The 26,947-nt window shown below is 41.3% G+C and overlaps 1 protein-coding gene and 1 pseudogene across 4 annotated transcripts in view; both read left to right on the plus strand.

Annotated features, from left to right (window-relative positions):
• The window catches only part of FOCAD (focadhesin), a 322,952-nt gene that overhangs the window by 86,563 nt on the left and 209,442 nt on the right, over window positions 1-26,947 (plus strand). For 3 of the 4 annotated variants that reach the window (XM_042914239.1, XM_042914240.1, XM_042914241.1), the window contains exons 9-11: window positions 7,597-7,684; window positions 11,294-11,496; window positions 21,184-21,441. In XM_042914239.1, coding sequence (XP_042770173.1) covers window positions 7,597-7,684; window positions 11,294-11,496; window positions 21,184-21,441 — 549 coding nt within the window. Of the gene's footprint in view, window positions 1-3,412; window positions 3,550-7,596; window positions 7,685-11,293; window positions 11,497-21,183; window positions 21,442-26,947 lie in introns of those variants that run through there. The other variant, XM_042914243.1, reaches the window with a different exon arrangement.
• Window positions 9,496-9,594, plus strand: LOC122205720 (annotated as a pseudogene).

Here is a 26,947-nt window from a genome sequence, read left to right on the forward strand (position 1 = left end):
GGGAAGATGACAAATCTTGGTTTTAGGGAGACTTGGTGTGAGGTATATATGAATCATAGATAGTTGGGTATGTGGTTTTGAAATTCAGGATAGAAGCTTAAGCGAAAGGTGTAGCTTTGTAGACATCTACTTCGGGGTGGGAGTTTTAGCCATGGGATTGCATTGCGTGGGTTTTCATGGAACTCCAGGGGCTAGAGTGTACTGAAAATGGGGAGAGAGGATGGCTAGAAGGATTACATGTTAAACCGAAGAGACTGAGGACGTGAAAATCAAGGGAAGGAATATCTCCTATTTCGAAAAGGTGAATGGCCAGCATTGTCATGCTAAGAGTATTTAAAATAAGGTATGGAAAGTACTGTTAGGATGCAGTGAGTAGAAGTTTATTGTTTGCATTAGAGGAAGCAGTTTGGAGTGATGGAACCAAATTAGAATAAAGGAGTAAGTGATAGGTAGGAAACAGAAAGGGGATGTAGATTTTAGAGGGAAGTGGGAGCCAAGGAAGGCAAATTTGTCAATTTGTCAACGATGTGTTTGTGTTATATAATATATATTGATATGTGTAATAGTAATATGTGGTATATATTCTATAGTAATAGAATATCTCTATTTTATAAAGATCAATATTTTATCTCTATTACATAAAATCTGTTATCTCTACTGTATGTTGTATATAACAGGATAATCATTATAGATCAAAGCCCTATTTAGATGTATAAATATATATAACCATACCTATTAGATATATAACATCTGCTGTTTATGACATAATATTTCTAGATAAGATATAGAAAATATGTAAAAACACAGTTCTTCTTACATTTTGGATGTTAATCCCTCATCAGATAGATCATTAGCGAATGATCTCCCGTCCCGTAGATTGCTTTTTCATTTTGTTAATGATTTCCTTTCCTTTGCTGTGCAAAGGCTTTTTATTTTGATGCAGTCTCATTGGTTTTTTGCTTTTGTTGTCCTTGCCTCAGGAAACACCCAAAACAATACTGCTAAGACCAACTTCTCATTGCTTACTGCCTATGTTTTCTTCCAGGAATTTTATAATTTTAAGTGTTATAGTAAGGCTTGAATCCATTTTTAGTTTTTTAGTGTATGATGTAAGACAGTGGTCCAGTTTCATTCTTTTGCAGGTAGCTGTGTAGTTTTTCCCAGCACCATTGGAGAGACTGTCCTTTCCCCATTGTATATGCTTGCCTTTTTTGTCGAAGATTAATCATCCATAGGAGTGTCGGTTTATTTCCAGGCTCCCTGTTCTGTTCCATTGATCTGTGTGTCTGTTTTTGTGTAAGTACCATACTGTTTTGATTACTGTAAACTTGCAGTATAATTTGGAACCTGGGAGTGTGATACCTCCAGCTTTGTTGTTCTTTTGCGACATTGCCTTGGCTGTTTGAGGTCCTTCTGTGGTTCCACACAAATTTTAGGATTATTTGTTCTAGTTTGGTGAAAAATTCTATTGGTATTTTGATAGGGATTGTTTTGAATCTTTAGATTGTTTTGGGAAGTATGGACGTTGTAACGATAATTCTTCTAGCCCATGAACGTGGAATGAATATCTTTCCATTTATTTTCATCTTCTTCATTTTCTTTCATCAGTCCCTTATTGTTGTCAGAGTACAGGTCTTTTACTTCCTTGGTTAAATTTATTCCTGTGTATTTTTTTCTTTTTTGATAACAGTTGTATATGGGATTGTTTTCCTAATTTCTCTTCCTGATAGTTTAGTATTAGTGTATAGAAATGCAACAGATTTCTGTATATTGATTTTTGTATCCTACAACTCTACTGAAATCATTTATTTTAATAGTTTTTCAGTGGAGGCTTTGGGGTTTTCTGTATGTAGTATATGTCATCAGCAAATGTGACAGTTTTCTTTCTAATTTGGATGTCTTTTATCTCTTTTGCTTGCCTCATTGCTGTGGCTAGGATTTCCCATACTACGTTGAATAATAGGGGTGAGAGTGGGCATCCTTGTCTTGTTCCTGGTCTTAAAGGGAAAGCTTTTAACTTTCACCATTGAGTATGATGTGAGATGTGGGTTTGTCATATATATCCTTTATTATTTTAGAGTATGTTCCAACTCTACTCACTTCGTTGAAGTTTTTTTTTTTTATGATAAATGATTGTTGAGTTTTGTCAAATGCTTTTTTTTTTTTTTTTACATTTATTGATTTTTGAGAGATAGAGTAAGACAAAGTGAGAGTAGAGGTGGGGAAGAGAGAGAGGGAGACACAGAATCCAAAGCAGGCTCCAGGCTCTGAGCTGTCAGCACAGAGCCTGACGTGGGGCTTGAACCCACAAACCGTGGGATCATGACCTGAGCCGAAGTTGGACGCTTAACCAACTGAGCCACCCAGGTGCCCCTGTCAAATGCTTTTTCTGCATCTATTGAGATGACCATATGGTTTTTATTCTTCATTCTGTTAATGTGGGGTAATATGTTGATCTGTGATTGAACCATCCTTGCATCCCTGGAATAAATCCACTTGATTATGATATATGATCCTTTAAATATACTGTTGAATATGGCTTGCTAATACTTTGTTGAGGATTTTTTTCATGTGTGCTCATTAGGGCTATTGGCCTATGGAATGACAGACTACTTTAATTGAAAACAATGAAATGATGCCTGTGACATTCATATTTATGATGTCTTCCTTTTGCTCAATACCTAATAATTTTAGAAAGAAGTAAATATAAATAGAACTGTTAAGATACTTGTGTTAGGTAATTTCCTGCCTCCACCTGTGGCCCAGAGTTTCTGAGGTTTAAAAAAAAAAAAAAAAAAGAGCCTAAGAAAATTAATTTGCAAACCTATATCCTTTAGGGCTATATATACACTGTAATTTGAAATATAATAAAATAGGGGCACCTGGGTGGCTCAGTCGGCTGAGCGTCTGACTTTTGATTTCAGCTCAGGTCATGATCTCACAATCATGAGATCAAGCCCCTCATCGCACTGTGCTGAGCATGGAGCTTGCTTGGGATTTTCTTTCTTTTCTTTCTCTCTCTCTCTCTCTCTCTCTCCCTCTCTCTCTCTCTCTCTCTCTCCCTCCCTCCCTCCCTCCCTCCCTCCCTCCCTCTCCCCCCCAATCCCTGCCCTGCTCACATGCATGTTCTCTCTCAAAATAAATAAATAAAACATAAAAAAAAAACCAAACCAAAGTAGAATAAAACACTCTTATTACCTAGGCTGAGGCTATATCTATATTTCTATATCACTGGCTTTTATCAGCTGGATATGCAGTTCAAGTATTACATTAACTTGTCTTTCCCCCTTTGTTATTTTTCTGTTCCTATCTTAGAGATGTGTCATGGCATACTGAAGATGGATGCATTTATTATGCTATATTAGTTTCAGCGGATATGGTCTTACTTGAGCTCTTTTTAGCCCTGTTTGGATGATCATAACCGAGGTCCTTTTCCACTTCAAGCAAAATACTTTTATTTACTCTTGTCGGCAACGTTAGACAAAAATGATACTGTGAAGAGACTGGGTAGCTGTCAAAGTGATTCAAGAGCTAAACATCTCCTTTTTGGTAAGGCCAGGAACCTGTGTCTTTGAGGACCTTGCCGAGAGTTGACTCAGTTCCCCTCACCTTTCTTCACTGTGTGTCTCAGTTTAAGTTTTCAGAGTCTTAGGAAAACTGACCTGATTGGCCCAGCTTGGATCAGTCCACTCTGACCGGAGGACCAGGGGATTTGGTAAAGTCATGGCCCTGGGGGATTGTGCGAGCTGGGCTACATCTCTGTTGTGTCTGCTGCAGATACTTAGCTCTGATGTAGCCTTTTTTCATACCTTGTTTTTACTTAAAAAAAGAAAAACAAACCAACAACAAACAACAACAACAACAAAACAAAAGATTTCCATATTATGTTGTTCATAGCTGCATCTCTAGGCCCAGTATATGTACTTAGTGTCTCAGTGATTATCTTTCATTTGAATTGAGTGAAAAAAGTGTGGATTCCAAAGTTTGCTACTTTAAGAGTCTTATGACATCTGGTGCACCTGGGTGGCTCAGTCGATTTAGCATCCAGCTCTTGGTCATGATCTCACGGTTCATGAGTTCAAGACCCACATCACGTTCTTCACTACAGTGTGGAGGCTGCTTGCGGTTCTCTCTCTCTCTCTTTCTCTCTCTCTCTCTCTCTCTCTCTCTCTCTCTGCCCCTTCCTCACTCATGCCATGTCTCTCTCTCTCTCTCAAAATAAATAAATAAACTTAAAAAAAGTCTTGTGACATCTGTGGCCCAGTGTAAAGGTATGTCCTCCTCTTTTATATTTTACTTCCTTTCTCCAGATAGGCTCTGAATTAGCCTGGGCTCCTCCAGAAGTAAGCCCCGAGTTTCCCTAAAGTCAAGAGCAGGGGGAGGCCGTACAAGTGTCGTCGTGTTTCCCTGTGCCACAAGCAACCAGCTGCTTGATCTCACAGATTATTCTGAGAAGTGTTATGAAGTACGTCTCAGAACACTCCAGAAGGATCCAGATAAAAGGGGGAAGCATTTACCTCTGAGCTTCTGTTGTCCATTTGTCAAGCCTCAGCTGATGGGGCTTTAACTGCCCTGTCCTCTGGACCTCTCACTGGTCTGCGGCAGGAGGCACGAGTTACAGGATCAATGCTGGTAGGATGTGGAGTGTCATGTGACATGTTTAACACTGTCTTTTATTAAAAGACCTCAATGAGACTCTTAAATACTGAGGACAAACTGAGGGTTGATGGGGGGTGGGGGAGAGGAGAAAGTGGGTGATGGGCATTGAGGAGGGCACCTGTTGGGAGGAGCACTGGGTGTTGTTTGGAAACCTATTTGACAATAAATTATATTTAACATAAAGAAACTAAAAATTAGAAAAGTAAAAAAAAAAAAAAAAAAAGACCTCATGAAGTGCTACCATTCCTTGGTCTCCATTAAAAAATCAACTAATCCTGGGGCACCTGGGTGGCTTGGTTGGTTAGGCGTCCGACTTCGGCTCAGGTCATGATCTCACGGTCCGTGAGTTCGAGCCCCGCGTCGGGCTCTGTGCTGACAGCTCAGAGCCTGGAGCCTGTTTCGGATTCTGTGTCTCCCTCTCTCTCTGCTCCTCCCCTGTTCATGCTCTGTCTCTCTCTGTCTCAAAAATAAATAAACGTTAAAAAAAAAAAAAATTAAAAAAAAAAAAATCAACTAATCCAACAAAAAAACTTCCCGGAACTGGACGCAAGTTAAGATTATCTAGTGTAATCCCCCTGCTATTCCTTTTCCTTCATTTTGGTGCCTTGCTCTCCATCTCGTTTTCTTGTGTTCCGAACAGGCCAGTCTCCCTCTTGGAGAATGCCTTTTGTACCTGGGCCTTCGTACCTTTAAGTTCCATCCACTTAGTCGTGTCAGGATCCTGAAAACCTACGTTGTGGCCCTTGTGGTGATAGCTTGTGTGAAAAAGGCTTTGCAGTGATGGCCTTGGTATAAAGTCATACTTTCATTTGTCTGTGATCCTGTTGGTAGCCAGGAAATTTGAAATTTAAATGACCTTGCTGCTTTTTTTTTTTTTAATTAAAAAAATTTTGGGGGCACCTGGGTGGCTCAGTTGGTTAAGTGGCCGACTTTGGCTCAGGTCATGATTTCGCGGTTCATGAGTTCAAGCCCTGTGCCGGGCTCTGTGCTGACAGCTCGGAGCCTGGAGCCTGTTTCAGATTCTGTGTCTCCCTCTCTCTCTGACCCTCCCCTGCTTGCACTCTGTCTCTATCTCAAAAATAAAAACATAAAAAAAAAAATTAAAAACTTTTTTTAATGTTTATTTTTGAGATAGAGAAAGAGAGAGAGAGAGATGGAGCATGAGTGGGGAGGGGCAGGGAGAGAGGTAGATACAGAGTCTGAAACAGGCTCCAGGCTCTGAGCTGTCAGCACAGAGCCTGACATGGGGCTCGAACCCACAAACCGTGAGATCATGACCTGAGCCAAAGTCGGACGCTCAACTGGCTAAGCCGTCCAGGCGCCCCTGCTTTTTCTTTTTTAAACGGGGCATGGAGGGGCACCTGGGTGGCTCACTTGCTTGAGCATCCGACTCTTGATTTCAGCTCAGGTGATCATCCCAGGTTCTTGGGATCAGGCTCCATGTCAGGCTCTGCACTGGGTGTGGATGGAGCCTGCTTAAGATTCTCTCTCTCTCTCTCTCTCTGTCTCTCTGTCTCTCTCTCTCTCCCTCTCTCTCTGCGCCTTTCCCCTGCTTGTGCATGCTCTCTAAAAATAAAAAAATAAAAAATAAGCGGACGTGCAGAATTTGAAATGAAACGGACGAAAAGATAATGGCAAAGAATAGTATGACGGTATATACAGTAAGCATATTGGTTTCAAAATGTATTGATTGTCCTCAAGTAGATAACCATTGCTTCGTTGTTCTCAACTGTATTTCAAAACAGTGAGCAGGTATAGGCCCAAAGACACACATTAGAAAATATTCCTTTAAAACAATTCACAATTTTTCTTTCTTTGCTGGTTTTGAGAAGTCCATAAATAAGCACTTTGGAAGAGTGTGCAGTTTATTTTCACTTTTTAAATGGTATAACAGAGATGTGGATGTTTATTTATTATATACAGTGCCGGAGTTGAGAGTATTTCCAAGATTATAACTTTGAATTTGTCAGACTAAGTTGTTTTCTCCAAGTGTTTTCTTAACACTTGGTTCTAGCTCTTGTTTCCTTTTTTTTTTTTCCTTTCCTTTTTTTTTTCCCCTTGCCTGTCTTCACAGTTCCTAGACACTTCTGCTCGGCAGGTGTTTCTGTAAAATTTCAGAAATGAAGTAACTTCAGGAAAATTTAAGCAAAAGCCTGGACCTTTCTTCTTTAGTTCCAGAATACGTTAATGTTTTCTTTATTTAGAAAGCTCAAATAATATCTTACGTTTTTTGCAATTTATTTATTAGAACTTGATGTTCACATTCTTCTTTTTCATTTCATTTATATACTTGATGACAATATTTTTCAGTTTCTATGGTTATTGCTTTGCTACATTTAAACGTGCCTAATAGATTACTGTCATGTAAAAATAATTTCTGCCTCCCTGGGTACTATTGTTTCTTTTATAAAAATACCATGACTTACTAAAATTTGGTAAGTGTAGTTCTTTACTTAAGTTGTATAGTCTGGATTAGTTGAGCTACTTTGCAGAAATGAAGTATCTCGTAGTATTTCACATAGGTTTTCAGTGGTTTGAAAAATTGTTTTTGAAGACTTGTCAGTCTGTTGTGTTACGGAGTTTTCTGCTTTAAAGTGATTTGGGATATAGCCTAGGCTCTTCAGCCAGGTGCGATAACGTTTTGAATTTACGTGTCACTGCCGTGGCAGTCACTATCCTTCCTGTAGGAGAGCAGGCTTACTGTAAATAACGTTGTACAATTGAGGAGGGCACCTTTTGGGATGAGCACTGGGTGTTGTATGGAAACCAATTTGACAATAAACTTCATATATTGAAAAAAAAAATACAAAATTAAAAAAAAATGTTGTACAATAGGTTTAAGATCTCTCATGTTATATGTATGTACTCTTCCTGGATATGTGTTAATAAAGCATGGCTCTGGGAACCTCTTTAATTCCACTCTTGTTTTTCTTTTAGGATTTTCCTGTTGAACTGGTCATAATTGGAATAGCTTTACTGCTTCTACAGACTCCGGCAAGTCAGCAGAAGCCGATCTTAAGTCTGGGTAAATAAAAATACTCTCACAAGAGTAAATCGTAAATCTAACATGAGTGGTAGCAGGACTCACTTGAACTATGTATTAGGTTGTGCTATAAAGTCCTATATACTTTGAGTGTCCATTCTAGAATTTTCCTGATTAAGGAACAAAGTAGAACTTTGTTTTTATTACCCAACAAGGTGGCGGTTTTTTTGGTAATTTTTTTTTTTAATGTTTATTTACTTTTGAAAGAGAGAGCGTGAGTGGGGGAGGGGAAGAGAGGGAGGGAGGGAGACACAGAATCCGAAGCAGGCTCCAGGCTCTGAGCTGTCGGCACAGAGCCCGATGCGGGGCACGAACCCATAAACCGTGAGGTCATGGCCTGAGCCTAAGTTGGATGCTTAACCGACTGAGCCACCCAGGCGCCCCCAGCAAGGTGTTTTCTGCAAGGCTCCTTATGCCATAATTTACCAGTTATCTCAGCTGTGCGTTAGGATGTTATAATCTACATCCTGTAGCAATGACATTGGTAAATATTTTGAAGGGCATCTCAACTTATTCACAGTGTACATCAGATTGAAAGTCAATAGCATAAAACGCCTGAAACAAAAGAAAGGTACAAATAGCATTTGTATTCATTTTTTAAACTCTATATACCTTTCCTATTTAAAACCGTTGCAACCTGGAACACGATTTAATTTATAGTCACTGTATCAACCTAGCTGGAAACAAATGAAAGATAACATTCTTCCGACTATCCAGGATTGATTTGAAACGAGGGTGAGGGATGGGGTTAAAGGGGGGGTGGGAGGGGAGTTTAAAAATGTTCCTTTTAAGAATATGGTAAAGAATCCAGTCGCTAGGGCTGACAGATTGGCAAGGATGTCATACCTTTAAAACGCAGCTTTTATGCTAATGTCGCCTTGCTTTACTCGGTCTAATACGATCCGTGTAGTCATGTAGGATCCGACTAGATTATGTTGCTTGGTGCCGTGATCTGTGGATCTGTCCCCACTGTCATTTTCAAGTGCTTTTGAGGTAAACCCCGACGGGGAGCTTCATGGTGGGCATTTTAATTCATCACGATTTTGAGGGTCAGTTGGTCTCCTGTTTACAATCTGTCTTGACCATGGCTCTAGCAAGTGGAGGGGACCCGTGGCTTCCCGCGCTGTTTGTCTGTTGGCCTTGTTTAGGCCCTCCTGAGGCTCTTTCTGAACTGCTTTTGCCTTTTTGGTTGATGTTGTTCTTCTGGCGGTGCACATGGCATCCTCCCGCGGGTATAATTTGCCAACGCTAGCACTTTAGACAGCCATACTTCTCTTTTCTTTTCCTTTCCTTTCTTTTCTTTTCTTTTCTTTTCTTTTCTTTTCTTTTCTTTTCTTTCTCTTTCTCTTTCTCTTTCTCTTTCTCTTTCTCTTTCTAAGCAGCTTTCTTGTGGTACAGTTTATTTGTCATAAAGTTCCCCGTTTTTAAGTGTAAAGTAGCTTTTTTTTTTTTTTTTTTTTTAAATGACTTTACAGAGTTGTGTAACCAGCCGTGCGATCTTGTTTTCGAGCATTTCTATCATCCGGGATGTTATGTTGCAAAGTAGGGAAGATGTGTTGTTTGTCTATTGGGCAAGAGTGCGTTCAAACAGGAGCACCAAGAGGATGATGATTTCGAATTTGCTAAATGCGCAGCGGTAATACAAAGGTTATGCTGCTTCGTTATTAAACACTCGCCTTGATTGTAAATAGCGACCTCTAAAAATGCCTGGAAGATTTATAACAAGGAAGATAGAACTCTATGCATTTCCTGTTTCATAAAAGGTGATGGATTTTCCTAATCTCTCAGAGAGAATCTTGGATTAAGACTCATGGCTGGCTTGGAACGATACAGAGAAGATTTGCATTCCTGTGCAAGGATATATGCGAATTTGTGAAGCGTTCCAGATGCTTAAAACTTAATGGGGGAAAAAACCCCCCTGATACCTAGGCAGAAAAGGTCAATTAGTAGTGTTAGAGTAACAGGTGTTTGGACTTCATACCATGTTTAGGTTTGACTTCTTCCCTGCCCTCCACTCCCCACCCCTCACCCCCCCACCCCGGTCCCATGGCTAAGTTTATTGTATTTGTTCTCTTAGAAAATTAAACACTTAAAAAACCAGGCCCACGTGGCAGCTTGAGTCCCTCTGTTCATGGAGACTGAGAAGTCTCAGCCTGTCTTTACGACACTGGGACACAGGGTGTGGAATGGAGGGTTGAGAGTATGGTGCCAGAGCAAGGGGCCAAGAGTAATGGACTGAAGAGGTGGGGAGCAGCTTGTCCATCTCGTCGAGGAGGAAGGGGGAGTGGCTGCAGGCAGCGAGATTCCCCTGGACCCAGCTCTTAAGATCCTTCTTGTGGTGCTCCATGGGGCTGGGCTGGGGGAAGTGGATGGCAGGGAAAAGTGGTGCACGTGACAGGGCTGCAGAGGCCACCCCGGAAGAAGGCGGTGCGCCAGCAGGGAGCTGACACAGGACTTGCCAGTGCCTGTCCAGCCCTGCAGGGAGAGGACCAGTGGCTTGGTCGGGGGCTGGGTCCTGCGCGAAGACCTTTGGTGCCTTCACCGCCGGCGCCCCGGCCAAGTGCTGGGTCAGGTCACGCTCCAGACCCTGGAAGTTGGGCTGGCAATGCCATTTGCCCAAGTGGCAGTGCAGCGGAGTCAGGTCCCCAGTGGCGATCGTGGCTGAGACCAACCTCAGTAACCGGAGGAACGAGCCCCCCGGGCCGGCGGCTGTGCGTCACGGCCGCCACGCGGGTGCAGCCCAGGTTTGACTTCTGATCGAAAGAAAATACTGGCAACTCCTTGACCTGACTTAAGGCTCATAGAATTTTTTTTTTTTTTTTTTTTTTTTTTTTTTTTGCTGCGATGGGTAATTCAGATGATTACTTTGGTACCCTAGCTCTGAATCCTATGAATGACATCTTTCCGTAAATTAGTGTTCATCTAATAATTGTGAAGAAATAGATATTTAGGCCTTAACTCATTATGTTAACGGTCTAGGGGAGATTATACATGTAACTAACTTATTACCCATTCATGCGTATGTTTCTGATGTGTAAGCTGAGTGTCCATGTTAAAACATCATTTATAAGAATGAGTTTGATGGTTGCTGGTGATGGACTTTGAGATTTTTCCTGATCAGCTTTTTAGCAGTTACAGTGAAGGACAAGCCCCGCTTCAGCATCTCAATATAATTCTCACCTGGGTTTGTCAGGGAAGCATGCACATCAGTCTTAGAACCCACTGATCAGGAACTCTGGTCTCTGGGTCCGCTGAGGACAGTAGAAGGACCTGACCGTACAAGGGCAACAGTTGAGTTGTACTTTAAAGAAATTCATATTTACTTAAAGAGTTGGTTTATACTCTGTGGTATGTATTTTCTCTAAGAGTGTCTTCATTACCAGTTACCTACATTCACCGCTTGTTGTCGATAATAGTTCGTTTTTACGTTCCTCCGATTTCTAAAAGGATAAGATTTGTCATCTTAGTTATGTGTCTGACCCAATTGTAAAGGGGTAAGAAAACTTTTTGCATATCACTCTTAAACAAAATAGCATTTTGTCGGGTTGTGGTAGTAATTTCTTAACTGTGAATTGTTGTTTTGATGAATAGCTCTGAAGCTCGTCTCTTTTGCTGAGGGTCAGAAAATCCCAAAGGCCTCCTTGGTGCTGGTGATGCCCCTTCTGCAGATCCTGTCTTCTACTGCCTTGGAAGACTGTATGTCCACAGATGAAGAAGGTCCCTCTAGGCAGCAGTTGGCTGTAAACCTTTTGGAAATAGTACAGCAGGAATCCTGCAGAGACGACCGCCAGAAGGTAATGAGTTCAGCCTTGTTTCTCTTAAGTAAGGTGGCAGTGTGGGACTTAGATTTGCGCAGGTAATCTCACATCCCGATGAAGTGTCTGTTTGGGTGTGAACACCTTGAACGTTACCATTCTGTCAGGCAGTGGTGTAGCTATTAGTATATTCCTCTGGACTGTGAATGGGGAGGGTAAAATCAATTTTGGAAGTGCCGTATAATTTTTTTTTTTCCTCTTTGAATTTCCTGTCTACATTAGTAGTTCAAGGTCCTGAGAAATCCTGCAGAAAAGGAACTAGTTCAATTTAACCTAGTGCTTCTCCAACACATTTGAGCAAGGAATCCTCCTTTCTTGTCGTACGGTTTAATAAGGACAGCGTGTTGCTACATCTGGGACAATCCAAGGCTGGGAATCTCAAACGCCTGGAAGTTCTGGCATCTGCAAGAGCTAGGACTTCATTTTTTAAAATGTGGCACCTTCTGCCATTTTCCTTGGCTTAATGGCTCCCGATGTCTCCTGTGTGTGCCCCTACGCTGCGACCTTCAGTCTGAAGACTGCGGGTCTGTCCCACTCCATCCGTATTCCTGCCTGCTAGGCATACCTCATTCTGCTTTGTCAATCTCACCGTCTCTGTTACGATAACGTAAACGTATTGTCAACATCTGGTTAGTGGCTCGCTTCTGGGCCTGCATTTGTTAGACCTTTTCTCTTTTGGTATTTGAGTTTTGCCTTCAGTAAAATGTGGGATTATTTCCCAACTACCGATTTTCTGGGGATTGAATGAGGATTAAAGAAGTAAAACAGGTGAAACATCTTCTGTCTCTGTGGAGAGTGACATTATATAAATGCAGGCGACTGCCACAGTTGTTTCATCCGCGAAAGCAGGGAAACCTGGAATCACGTATTGTTACATGTTCTAGCAGCAAAAATCCGGGCACTGTGATTCCTTGCTTGAAGGCACAGCAAAAACTAGCCCATAGGCAAATTGGCTGCATACTGCAGCATCCGAATTCCTAATTGCTTGTCCAGAACTTTAAAACTTGGTATAGGTAATTCACTTGCAATGAGAGAAGGAAGTTCTTGGGCGCCTGGTGGCTCAGTCAGTTAAGTGCCCGACTTCAGCTCAGGTTACGATCGCGACGTTTGTGAGTTCAAGCCCTGCATGGGGCTCACTGCTGTCAGTGGGCTGCCCACTTTGAATCCTCTGTCTCCCTGCCCCTTTGCCCCTACCCACTAGTGTTTTCTCTCTCTCTCTCAAAAATAAATAAACATTAAAAAATATTTTAAAAAAATAAAAGAGGGAAGGATGTTCTCGTGCCCACTCTAATACAAGTGCAGCCTGGGTTTTCTTTCTTCTTCTTCTTCTTCTTTTTTTTTTTTAATTACTTTTTAAAAATGTTTTTATTTTGTTGTTGTTGCTGATGGTTAAATCGTATATGTAATTTTTTAAATATTTATTTTTGAGAGAGATGAGAGAGAGAGAGACAGACGGAGAGTGAGTAGGGGAGGGGCAGAGAGAGCCGGAGACACAGAATCGGAAGCAGGCTCTGAGCTGTCAGCACAGAGCCCAACACGGGGCTCGAACTCACGAGCGGTGACATGACCTGAGCAGAAGTCAGATGCTTAACCTACTGAGCCACCCAGGTGCCCTGCCCAGGTTTTCTAATAGCCTTTTACTTTCCCGCCTGATTGGCTGGTACAGAACAATGATTGTATTCTGGATGGGGGCAGAGCAGGCTATACTTATGTCTAAGAGTTCTGTTCTTTTAGCTCGCAAGTGATATGTTTTGAGAATCACTCTGAAAGGAATACACGGGCGCTCAGTTGGCTATTCGCCTAGGTGTGTGGGAATCGTATTCATTAACACTAACAGCTGGACTCTGTCCCCAGCAGCTGGTGAAGAGGGAGGAGGAAGGAATACCATTAGGGCTATAAACATTCTCCCGATGATAATGTGCTGCTTTGTGGACGCTCAGCGTAGTTACGATCACCATTTTTTAAAAATGTAAGCCACGGTTTACTGTTGGCTTTTCTTCTGCACCTGTCCAGGCCTTTATATTCCAAGCATACCTATAAATTTAACAGGATGCAAAGTCTCTGAGTCTCTCCCTGAATCTTTGCTTTTGCACATAATGCTCTTTTGTCTCCTTCGCCTGACCTACTCATTCTTCAAGACTCGGCCAAACGTTCTCAGCCTCCTGGAGTCCGAATTCATTACCCTCTCCTCTGCGTCCCCAGCACTTACAACATTACTCACTTGTGCTGTGTCTTAACTTAGGGGGCTACGTATTTGTATCTCCAGCTATGCCGTGAGCTCATCGAGGGGAAGAATCGTGACCCTTTTCACACTTCACCTTTATTTTCTAAGCACATTAAAATCGAAATTGCAACAGTTGTTGAAATTTTGTATTTTTCCACACCAGTGTTTTTTGCTTTATCTTTTTCAGCTGATCGTAGAAAGAGCATTCAAAAATACTTTAGCCAGCTGTTAATTGAATACTCTATTTTCCACATACTTAAATAAGCTAGGATGTTGCCGACATATCTTGGTATCCTCAATACCTAACACCTTGTTTACCACATGATAGACATTCAGTAAATTGCTATTCAGTGAGGAATGTGTGCTTCTGATAAGGATACAGAAGATCTTTTTATTACCTTTACATATTACAGAAAGACCTGGGGCTCCTGGCTGGCTTAGTCAGTTGAGCATCTGACTCTTGATTTTGGCTCAGGTCACAATCCCAGGCTCGTGGGGTTGAACCCCACATTGGACTCTGCTGAGCATGGAGCCTCCTTAAGAGTCTGTCTCCCACTTCCTCTGCCCCGCCTCCAATTGCACCTGTGTGCACGCACACACTCTTTCTGTCTCTCTCACAAAAAGACCTTTGTACAAAACCACAGATCTTGTTTTTTTATTATTTTTAGATGGGTGTCTCTGACTTAGCATGTTTGCTTTAGAACTAGAGCAGTTCTTGAAAAAAAAATTTTTTTTTTTTACATTTATTTATTTTTGAGAGACAGAGACAGAGCACAAGTGGGGGAGGGGCAGAGAGAGAAGGAGACGCAGAATCTGAAGCAGGCTCCAGGCTCCGAGCTGACAGTACAGAGCCCGGCGCGGGGCTCTAACTCACCAGCCGTGAGATCATGACCTGAGCCGAAGTCGGACGCTTAACCGACTGAGCCACTCAGGCGCCCTTAGAGCAATTCTTCAAAAGCCCAATTCTTCTGATGAATGAAAACAAGGGTAAATATCTTGTACCATGTGATTCTGTATTAACCTATCCATTTCTGAAGGGTTGATAACCGTGAAATTGAGCACATTTTAACTTCTAATTTTTGAGAATTAAAAAATGTAAGATACCAGAACAGCCACTCATCTTATTTTTAAAGATTCACATAATCTAGTAAGCTTGTACTGTTTTTTAGTGGTGTGTGGAAAACAGGATCCTGTCTCCTAGGCTATTAAATGTGATATTTAAAACTACCTTTGTGTTGGGGCGCCTGGGTGGCGCAGTCGGTTAAGCGTCCGACTTCAGCCAGGTCACGATCTTGCGGTCCGTGAGTTTGAGCCCCGCGTCAGGCTCTGGGCTGATGGCTCGGAGCCTGGAGCCTGTTTCCGATTCTGTGTCTCCCTCTTTCTCTGCCCCTCCCCCATTCATGCTCTGTCTCTCTCTGTCCCAAAAATAAATTAAAAAAAAAAAAAAAAAAAAAAAAAAAAAAAAAACACAAAAAAACTACCTTTGTGCTTTTCTGGGTTTAAAAAAAAGATACTAGTTATAAATTTTAATGTGTTTAAAATCATTTTTTTACTTGTTTTAATGTTTATTTATTTTTGAGAGAGACGGAGGGCGAGCAGGGGAGAGGGCAGAGAGAGAGGAAGACACAGAATCTGAAGCAGGCTCTAGGCTCTGAGCTGTCAGCACAGAGCCTGATGTGGGGCTCAAACCCATGAACTGTGAGATCATGACTTGAGCCAAAGTTGGATGCTTAACCGACTGAGCCACCCAGGTGCCCCTTAAAATCTTTAAGTTTATTTATTTATTTTGAGAGAGAGAGAGAGCAAGTGGGACAGAGACAGAAAGAGGGAGAGAGAGAATCCCAAGCAGGCTCTATGTCATCAGTGCAGAGCCCTATGCAGGGCTTGAACCCGTGAACCACGAGATCATGACCTGAGCTGAAGTCAGACACTTAACTGACTGAGCCACCTAGGCTCCTCTGACATGCTTAAAAATCTTAACTGCCCTGGCCTGCAGAGGATGTGGGGGGAGAAAAGAAAGCACCAGTGTATGAGCCTGGGGCTAGGTAGGAGAGAGAAACCATGCTGGTAATTTGAACAAAGAAAAACTACAAAGAATTATTAACGAGTAAAAGAGGCTGTAAGGAATATTGCATTAATAAATGTAAGGAGCAGCTACTCCTACTCCAGGACTGGAGAGAGTAAACAAGGAAGGAACCGAGAGCATCTCCCCACTCAAGACTGAGATCAGACCTTGTTGGAAAGAATGTGGCTATGGCCTCCTGGATGGTGCAGTTGGCTTGGGCACCTCATGCCAGAGCTGGGCTCTAGGAAGCCACCCCCTGGGGTGTGAGGGCGGTGACGCTGGTCCACAGGAAGACACCTGCGGGGGTCGCATACATGGTAGGAGAAATCCCAGAATAAGACTCCACTGCCTGAATATATACCACGTTTTGTTTTTCCGTTCATCTGTTGATGAACATTTGGGTTTTAATTCTTTGGCTATCATGAATGGTGTTGTTATGAACATTCCTATACAAGTTTTTACGTGGCCTTGTTTTCATTTCTTGTGGGTTAGATACCTAGGAGCGGGATTGTGAGATCATACGATGACTCTCTTGATTGCTGGAGATGATGCCAGACTGTGTTCCAAAGGGACATTCCCACCACGTGTGTACAAAGACTCCAGTCTGTACACATCCTTGCCAACACTTGTCATTGTCTGTATTTTTGCTTCTGGTGGGTGTTGAAGTGTTTTTTCATTGTGGTTTTGGTTTGTGTTTGCTTGACGTCTAGAAAGTATTCTAAGAACGTCAACTAAAGAAACGGAGACTAGAGAGGTTAACTAAGTTGCCCAAATTACACAGGTCGGGAAGGATAGAGTTGAGATTCAGATTTTTTTTTTAAATATTTAAATTTTTTATTTATTTATTTTTTAGAGAGAGACAGAGCATGAGCGAGGGAGGGGCAGGGAGAAGGAGACACAGAACCTGAAGCAGGCTCCAGGCTCCCAGCTGTCAGCACAGAGCCTGACGCGGGGCTCGAACTCACAAACCGTGAGATCATGACCTGAGCCGAAGTCAGACGCTCAACCAACTGAGCCACCCGGGCACCCTGAGATTCAGATTTTTAACTATTTAACTGTAGAGCCTCCATCCTTTTGCCTCCGCTTTGATTTTTTGTTGTTGGCATGGTAATTTATCATCTTTTGTGCTGAACTTGGGAGTAAATAGCACAGAGTTTGAGATTTATAGGCAAGTACTAAGTCCTAGTACATTAAAATAAACTGGTTTCTTAAAAGCTTTGGTTGGCACTGAAAAGGAATTAAGTCGTTGATCTTGTACATCTAACATTGCCTCTGACTAACATGGATACTGAGGTTGGTGTGGATTTTCCTTTGGTGATAAGTAGCCCTCCCAAAGCTCTCCACTCTTGACTGGATTCTTCATAGAGATATAGAGCAGAAAGAGCCTCTTGAAGCCATGTCTAGTCCGGTCGTCTGCTTCTGGTCTGGTGAGCGATGAGATCCTCTCTCCAAAAAACCTGTCCTTCTTTTAAGGGACTCCCGATTGGAGTTTCTGTGTTCCCTCTCCTGATAAAATCCTGGCTCCACTTGGGTTAAGCCTATTTTAGAGACTATTGCAGATGAGGGTTATTCTTCAAAATTAATGAAGATCTATATTCACTGAATTGACAATTTCTTTTGCAGACCCCTTTAGACAAAGAAGTACTATCAGATGTCTGTCTTATTGTTAATACTTAACAGACTTGAACGTTTTTATTACAAGCTTTTTAGAATGAAGGTTCTCAACTAATATCTGTGAAAGATGCTTTACAACCATGTAATATTCATTTAGATGTTGTTTTCTTATTGGTTCTTCTTTATTTTTTACTGAGATGTCATTCACCGAACATAAACCTCTTTTATTTTTAAACATCTGCTTTCTCCTCTAAAACAAAGTGCCGGCCAGCACTTTCACAGACCCTTCTCCGGGCTGTGGGGCCACGATTTGGTGGCTGGTACTTTCGAGAAAACCCTGAGTTGCATCCTTGCTCTGGGCCTGTGCCAGGGGCAGCTGTCACTCACTGGGACACAGAGACTGTTCTGTGATGTCTCATTCAACATTGTGCTTTTCGCCTGCTGTTCTAACCTTTAGGCAAACAAACAGACAAAACACAGAGCCTAAACATCAACCTAATACTTCGAGTAAAGCAGGATCGCTTTTCTGTTTCCATATGTTTACTCTTACGTGTCTGTGTAACGTTGCCGCTTGCGACTCAATTTATGGCTCATGGTGATTTCCAATTATTTTCTTTTATACTCCTCTCTACCAGCTTTATTTTTCTCTCCTAAAGATGACAGTGATAATATTTCCCTGTATTTGCAACTTGAGATACTGTGCTAGGTGCTTTACTGTGTCATCATCTACCTCAGTGATCTTGGCAGGAAGGTAGTCATTACTTCCATTTTACAAATGAGCCAAGTAAGGCTCAGAGATTGTGGAAGAGACAGTAGCTGGCATGGCTGTGCTAAAGTCCTGGCTTTTAAATCTCCGGTCCAATGCTGTTTGTCATTTATCGAAAGAATTGGACTCTAGGGGCGCCTGAGTGGCTCAGTCGGTTGAGCATCGGACTTCGGCTCAGGTCACGATCTCGCGGTTGGTGGGTTTGAGCCCCGTGTCGCACTCTGTGCTGACGGCTCGGAGCCAGGGGCCTGCTTTGGATTCTGTGTCTCCCACTCTCTCTCTGCCCCTCCCCCGCTCATGCTGTCTGTCTGTCTGTCTGTCTCTCTTTGAAATATAAAACAAAAACAAAAAAAACGTAAAAAAAAAAATTAAAAGAAAAAGATTTGATTCTAATCTTTTATGAATTCCATCTTTGGTTAGGGGAAGCATTTTGAGAGAGAGAGCTATAGTAAATGTAAATATTTAATTTTACAAATTTAATTTTTAAAAATTGTAGCACATTAAAGTGGTTCCAAAATTACAAAATCGTATACAGTGAAAAGCTTCCTTCTTACCCTTGATTCTGGTTGTTTAGTTCCCAGCCTCTCATCAAACAGGTAATGATTAGTGGGTATTAATTTCTTTTGTATTGGCCTCCTACTTTTCTTTGCATACACAAGCAAATACAGATATATAGTCCCTCCCCCCCCCCCCCGTTAAAAAAAATAATTGATAACATTCCAGGCACATTATCTGCATCTTATATTTTCATATCAGAGACCTTTTCATATCCATAAAGATAGCTTCTTGATTTGTTTTTACAGTGGGGTTTACTTTCAAATGTTGTCTCGGCTCTAAAGCATATACCTGAGATAATTGAACACCTACGTCCTCACAAAACCTTTTACAGGACTGTTCATAGCAGCATTCCTCATAATAGCCAAAAAGTGATAACCACCCCATGTCCATTGATTGATGAGTGGATAAAAACGTGGTACGTCCATACAATGGAATATTATTTGCCCCCAAAAACAAATGAGGTATTGATACAAGTTACAGCCTGGAGGAACCTGGAAAACATGCTATGTGAAAGGAGCCAGCCACCAGAAAACACATATTGTGTGGTTCCTATTATATGAAATAGCCAGAATAGAAACAAAATAAGTTAATTAGTGGATTGCCAGGGGCTGCGAGGGTGGTATTGGGGGAATGAGGAGTGACTGTTAATGGGTGTGGGGTTTCCTTTTGGGTGAGGAAAATTAGTTGTGGTGATGGTTCCACTACTCCATGAATTATGAAAATTCACTGAATTTAAATTTTTTTTTTTTTAACGTTTATTTATTTTTGAGACAGAGAGAGACAGAGCATGAACGGGGGAGGGGCAGAGAGAGAGGGAGACACAGAATCGGAAGCAGGCTCCAGGCTCTGAGCCATCAGCCCAGAGCCCGACGCGGGGCTCGAACTCATGGACTGTGAGATCGTGACCTGAACTGAAGTCGGATGCTCAACCGACTGAGCCACCCAGGCGCCCCGAAAATTCACTGAATTTTAAACTTTATTTTTTTTTTAAACATGTTTAAATTTATTTTTGAAGGAGAGTGAGAGAGACAGAGCATGAGCAGGGAAGGAGCAGAGAGAGAGGGAGACACAGATTCAAAGCAGGCTCCAGACTCTATGCTGTCAGCACAGAGCCTGATGCGGGGCTCGAACTCATGAAACGCGAGATCATGACCTGAGCCGAAGTCAGACGCTCAACCGAATGAGCCACCCAGGCGCCCCTAAACTTTTATGTTTTGAGAGAGAGAGCGTGAGTGGGGGAGGGGCAGAGGGAGAGAGAGAATCTTATGCAGGTTCCATGCCCAGTACAAAGCCCAATGTGGAGCTTGATCTCATGACCGTGAGATCATGACCAGAGCTGAAATCAAGAGTTGGACACTTAACCGACTGAGCCACCCAGGCGTCCCAATAAAGCCAATATTTAAAAAATTTCAGAGGTGCCTGGATGGCACCTTCAGTCAGGTCACCTTCTGACGTTCTTCAGTCAGAAGAACATGTGACTCAATTTCCGGGTCATGAGTTCACTTTAAAGGAAAAAGAAAAAAAAAAAAAGGAAAGAGGAAAAAAACTTCTATAAAGCTTAATTTTTACTTCCCATCCTTTTAATTGTTACCATATAAATCAGCTTCTAATAACCGGACAGTTAGATTCTAGATCCTTCGAATTTGTTTCATCACATTCTAAGTGAATTGAATTATTTTATCAGCAGGCAATCCGTAATGCTTCTTTAATGTCTGTGGCTTCTCCTTAGCCATTTCGCGCACTGCTCACGCTGGCCGAGTTCTGTCTATTCTCTGTCCCTGACTGCTCTACTTCCTTTCTGTGAGGAGCCATTTCTCAGGTTGACTTCAGCATACCATCTTCTTTGGGTATCATCTCACTCTACAGCTGTCATTTCTTATTGTAGGAGCTATTCACAGTTATTCGTATTCTCCGGTTCCAGCTGAACTAACTCTGTTCCTATCAACGTACTGTTTTGTTACCAAAATGAACTGTCCTCAGTCTAAGTCTGCCACCTGCCCAGGGTTGCCTCTTACCGAAGCTGGAGCTGGGCAGATACAGTGACTTTTTGTTCCCCTTTGAATCTTCCCTCTCACTGGCAAATACTTTTTTAGTGGTAGTGAGTTCTCTTCAAATTCTGTTGCCTCTGGATCTTGTGTATGGATCCTTTTTTTTTTTTTTTTTTTTCCCCTGCCTTAGCTGGGAGTGAATGGTAAACAGGAGGAAAAGTTGAAAGAATCTGTCCTAGAGTTCCATCTAACAACTGTTCTTTTTGCGTAATCCTCTTAGCTTAGTCACATGCTGAGAAGTTTTTGGCAGGAATCAAAAGTTTCGTATTTTGTTGGAAGGATTGATTTCTTACGATGAAGTATAAAAATAAATGAATATATTTCTGACAAGCACACGTACCTCACTTATTCATGCCTTTTTTTTGTTTTTGTTTTTGTTTTTGTTTTTCAGCTCTCCTACAAGCTTGCGTTCCCCATAACCGGCATGTATGGATCAATATTTACAGCCTGGAGGATCCTCGAAGTGATGAGAGAAAAGTCTGCTGCAAGTGACTGGTTGTTTTCCGTAGAGTCCTTGCTCCCTATAACCACAGTAATCCCTGCGCATGTTTTTCTTTTGTTGGCTCACCTCCTTGTTGAAGATCAAGGACAAAATCTTCGCCAAATACTGAAGGTCACTACAGAATTGGCCCAAGCAGATTCCTCTCAGGTAAAGTAAGAAAATAATGGGACAGTAATAGGAGTAAAGCTTAACTGTTGGAATTGTCGATTTTTCTTAGTTCGTGGATGATTCTTATCAAAGTTTTAAATTATGGGTTGATTCCTTTGTTTAGGATGGTGGGCTATCTTTATCTTCTCAACTTGTTCATTTTTGTCCTTACACTGAGTTGATGTATGCTTAACGATGCACGCGTTTCCTTCATGAAAACACACTTGACACTGAAATCTACACGTGATGCTATTGTGGTATTATTGTTTTTTTGGTAGATTGGCTAATCTGCAACACTTTTGTTAACTCTTGCGGCCTGTTCCCAGATGAATATCCCTTAGTTCTAATATTGATCTTTTAAAGTGGATGCAGATTAATCAATTTAGGATAAAGGTACCTATGCAGTAGGCATCGATCTCTTTTTGACTTCTGGCAATTTGATTCTGTCTTGATTCAGTCCCTTAATAAGCTAAAAAATAGTCCTTGCTATCTATGATAATGATCAACATGGTGGGATTCTTCCTATCTGCACAGATCTTGGAATGCATACATTCACATTGTATGCATAATGTGAATCATTTCAATTTGCTTCCTACTTTATTTCTCCCTTTACATGCTGCAGTGATTGTGCTTCTAATAGATGTTTTGTTTCAGCAGCATTGTCTAGTCTTAGACATTAATAAGACTCCCCCCACCCCCCGTCCACCTTTTGTAACTAACCTTATCCTTGGTAAAGTAATCTAACTTTTTCCCATTGGATAGACTCTCAAGAATTAATTTCCTTTGAAGGGAAAGGCTTCCTAACCATATAGGTATTTTTATTATTCTGCTTATTAGTATCTGTGCTGATGCTTCTTTTTAAACATGGTGGAGAAAAAGTTCATCTCTTTATGGAAAATGTGTGTTCCTACAGGAAAAAAATTCAGTTGATAGAGACAGGATAAAAGTGATTAAGATACGAAGTGAATGTATTTGGATTCTTTTTATTCCCAGCTTGTTATGCTCATTCTTTTTAGTCAAGTGAGGAACCATTGATCTATCTATAAAAAGTTTTCCTTCGGACTAGACCTCTTGTGGTCTGATTTTTCCAAGTGGATTTGTGATGTTCTCAAAGTACCTTTGTGTCCTGGTGTATGCATTGTATGCATAATGTGAATCATTTCAATTTGCTTCCTACTTTATTTCTCCCTTTACATGCTGCAGTGATTGTGCTTCTAATAGATGTTTTGTTTCAGTGCTGACACCTTGTAAGATAATATCTTTATAATAGTTAATGCGCAGATAATGCCTGGAGATTATCTAAAGAAGTCCTGTGGTAGGTTACCTGACCTGCGTATGCCACTGATGTAAAACGTATATTACATCAAATTCTGTGTTGATTTTCAGGAAATGCTTGGCTCTTTGAAATTCTAGGGTGATATTTTTGGTTATAAGTAATGGCGACACGTCTGTCTTAAATGGTTTTTATTAGCTCCAGAATTTAGAAAAAGCATGACCTAGACAGTATATCCACGGTAGAGTTTCTTTGTTTCCTCTGTGAATTGGCTGGAAGCCCGAAGCCTTATAACCTTATATTCATAGCCCAAAAGGAAGAGAGACGTAGAGGTGTTTGGATTGACCTCATTGGGTCGTGTGCCCATACTGAATCAACCATTGTGGCAGGATAATGGGGCACTTTAATTGGCCATCCTAAGTAGAATGGAAGTGGGTGAAGGGTCAATCCTGAATGCCACCGTGATCATGTGGATTGAGGGTGGGATGATCCCCCAAAAGAAAATCCGTTTCCTGGCAATGAAAGTGGGGATATGCTAAATAGGCCAAAAATGTATCGGTGAACGTCTCAGCCCGTGTTGTGGGAGCTCTGAACTGGTGTGAGGGCGTTTCAGGTATGTCAAGGTCCTCACCCCTCTGAGCTCTCGGGCGGCCATGTAGTAGTCTAGGCTCAGGGTGCTGGCTTGGCTGGTAGCCTCTGACCACCTGGGGTTTCAGGTATTTACCCCACACTCCTTATAAGCCTGATTTTTCATGTGTGCCACAAAGTAGAAAAGGTGGGGAAGTACTAACGTGACCATCAGGTTTGTTTATCTTTTTCAATAAACGTTTAAGAAGCAGTGGTCTAAATCGAAGTTGGTATGTTCCACTTCTGTTGACGATCTCTTGGGTAGTTTGGAAAGAAGTGAGAAACAACGAGTGTAATTGTGCCGTTACGATGAATAGTAGGGTGCAATGCTTAAATAGTTCCTCAGCTGCATGCATAAGCAAAGGCAGTGTCATTAATAAGAACTTAGAAGTGGAGTTTTTGTGAAAAGGAGCATCCTTGAACTAGGAGATAGTGTTGTGTTTCCTCACTTCTCCTTTTGAAGTGACCATTTCATATCCTTTCACGGGACTCGGGTTACGGGTAAAGGAGCCAAAAAGAGAGGACCGAATATTTGGAAAGAGCAAGTTTTCTAATTGTGAGCAGATATTTGGAATAGACTCAGTCGAAACGAGTTATGATTGTAATCCGTTATTGGTGGGTTGTTTCTCTTTCGTTCACTGAGTTGACAAGGCTGCATGAAGCTTGTGAATTTTTATGTGTTGTTTATCTGTTCTCACCGTAGAGGAAGAAGCTATATTATGTTTAAGCAGTCATTGGCTCAAATTCATGGGGCAGTTTATACTACAGAAAAGTCTGAGACTACTACTAAGGGGAAGCTAAGTAAATAGGTAGGTAAGAGCAGGAATTTCGAGGCTGTCTTTCACCTCTGTTTTGGTGGTCACTTAACCACTGTGGTAGAATTTGTTGAGGTGCAGTATGCTTGCTAAAGATCGACTTTGTGTGACATCTTAATTGATTGAAAGAATCCTACTGTAAGCTCTTGCGAGAGAAAGCATTTGAAAAGCTTGAACGTGATGAAGTATGTTTTGGTATGCTTGTTATTATCATTATAAAGTATCAACTGAAGTTATTTTTAGTGCCCGTGAACGGTAGTACAAGTCAGTATCAACTAGTAATGTGATGTGAGTGTTCATAACGCTAAGAAAACGGGCTTTTGCTTTTGCATGCATCAGACATTTATTTATTTATTTTTTTAATTTTTTTTTTTTAACGTTTATTTATTTTTGAGACAGAGAGAGACAGAGCATGAGCGGGGGAGGGTCAGAGGGAGAGGGAGACACAGAATCTGAAACGGGCTCCAGGCTCTGAGCTGTCAGCACAGAACCCGACGTGGGGCTCAAACTCACGGACCGCGAGATCATGACCTGAGCCGAAGTCGGACGCTTAACCGACTGAGCCACCCAGGCGCCCCCATCAGACATTTATTAAGCAGACATTGCATGCCTTATGCCTCATGTAAGTACCTATCTTGGTTTGTGAGTAATATTCATTTAGTTAACACATGACGATCATGATGATTTTAATTTAAATTCAAGTTAGTCGACATACCGTGTAGTCTTGGCTTCAGGAGTAGAACCCAGTGATTCATCTCTTACATATGACACCCAGCGCTCATCCCAAAAAGTGCCCTCCTTAACGCCCATCACCCATTTACCCCATCCCCACACAGAAAATGGGCTTTTTGAAAAAAGTGAGGATGTTACTTCTTACTAATCATGCGTTTTGATGCCTCTTCCTCCTCAGTGAGTTTTCATCCTTGTCTCTCACCTGGTTCCCCTGGGGTATGCATTTTCCATTGGGATTTATAGCTTTAGGGCCATGGAAGACTAGTGGAGTTAAGTGGTCTGAAGGGAAGTTGGCTCTGTCAGTACTATTTTAGAGTTAAATAGATGCAGATGACGATGTTAAAATAGTTACCCAAAGACACAACAATAGATCGACACTTGAAAAAAATAGGCAACTCTTCCCCCTCCCCCACCCCCACATCTAGAAGTGCTGTCAGTAGTTACTAATCCTAACAGTTTTCTTACCCAGAGAAATATCTCTTACTCGTGAGATTTAATGTGCAGAAGACACAAGCTCAGGTCAGGCAGCACTTGGTAAAAGTTAAGTGTCTTTTACCTTCTCGGAGGGAATGTTCTGGGGAGATATCCGAGAATGAGCATCCTGTGTAAATTCCCGTGGAAGTCTTGAAGGTTTTAAATGCATCAATTTAGTTAAGAGAGAGGTTTTTGTATCATGGCCTATGCTTATAATAAATGAGAGTGCCATCTATTTCTTAAATTAGTGTTTTTTCTGGAAATAGAAAAAATTTGATATGATAGATTTGTGTGCTTTTTGGTTATGTTTATATAATAGCTCCTGCCTGTCTGCTACTGAGTAATGTTATTTTCATACGTTTTGATATAAGTCATTCAGGCTGCCTTGAGGGATGCCTGAATGAGCATTAAAGCACATGGCTTCATGGCTCATGTACAGTAATGTCCAGTTGGCCTTATTCTTTCCTCTTCACCGAGCTATTCACTACCCCTCTGGTTTGTTCAGGACCTGGTTTCATCTGGTGTGAAATCATTGGTAGTGAATGTTAAAAACGGACTTGACTGAGTTAATTAAGGGATGATGTAGACTGTAGGCCTAAATGAGGACATTTTCTGAGCTTTACAGCTTTTATTTTTATTTATTTTTATTTATTTTTTAGAGAGACAGTGAGAGTATGAGCAGGGGGAGAGGGACACAGGGAGAAAGAGAATCTTTTTTTTTTCTTTGTATAATAAATTTTATTTATTTTTACTTACTTATTTTTTAATTTTATTTTTTTAAAATTTACATCCAAATTAATTAGCATCTAGTGCAACAATGATTTCAGGAGTAGATTCCTTAATGCCCCTTATCCACTGAGTCCACCCCCCCCCCCACAACCCCTCCAGTAACCCTCTGTTTGTCCTCCATATTTGAGTTTCTTCTGCTCTGTCCCCCTCCTTGTTTTTATATTATTTTTGTTTCCCTTTCCTTGTGTTCATCTGTTTTGTCTCTTAAAGTCCTCATATGAGTGAAGTCATATGATATTTGTCTGGGTGAAAGAGAATCTTAAGCACGCTCCATGCTAAGTCGTGGGGCTTGATCCCATGAGTATTGACCTGAGCCAAAGTCAATAGTCAGATACTCAATTGACTGGGCCACCCAGCTGCCCCTGATCATTACAGCTTTTAAAAAGGGCAATATCAAATCATATTTTGAACCCTTAGCCAATGATTGGCCAGCCTGTGTATAACATGACTATGGACAGTTTGGCAGTGTCTCAGACTGATAGAACTTCCTTAAGAAGAGGTTAATAAATCAACAAGGCGGCTTCAGGTAAATGCCGTATGTTTACCTGGGACTCCCCCAACCAACCCCCTAAGATGTTTTTCTGACCCCTTTGTCCCCTGAGAAGAAAAGGCTGCTATTCAACTCTTAAAATCTTTCCTATTAGCTTAGCTATATTATATTAACTATATTATTAGCTACTTATTATAATATTTGCTATATTTTCTTGTACTATATATGTAACATACTAGATTATGTAATTATATTAATATATATTAAATATATAAGATGTAATTATTATATTAGATATTATAGCTC

This window comes from Panthera leo, chromosome D4 (assembly GCF_018350215.1).
Source record: "Panthera leo isolate Ple1 chromosome D4, P.leo_Ple1_pat1.1, whole genome shotgun sequence".
Lineage (NCBI taxonomy): Eukaryota > Metazoa > Chordata > Mammalia > Carnivora > Felidae > Panthera > Panthera leo.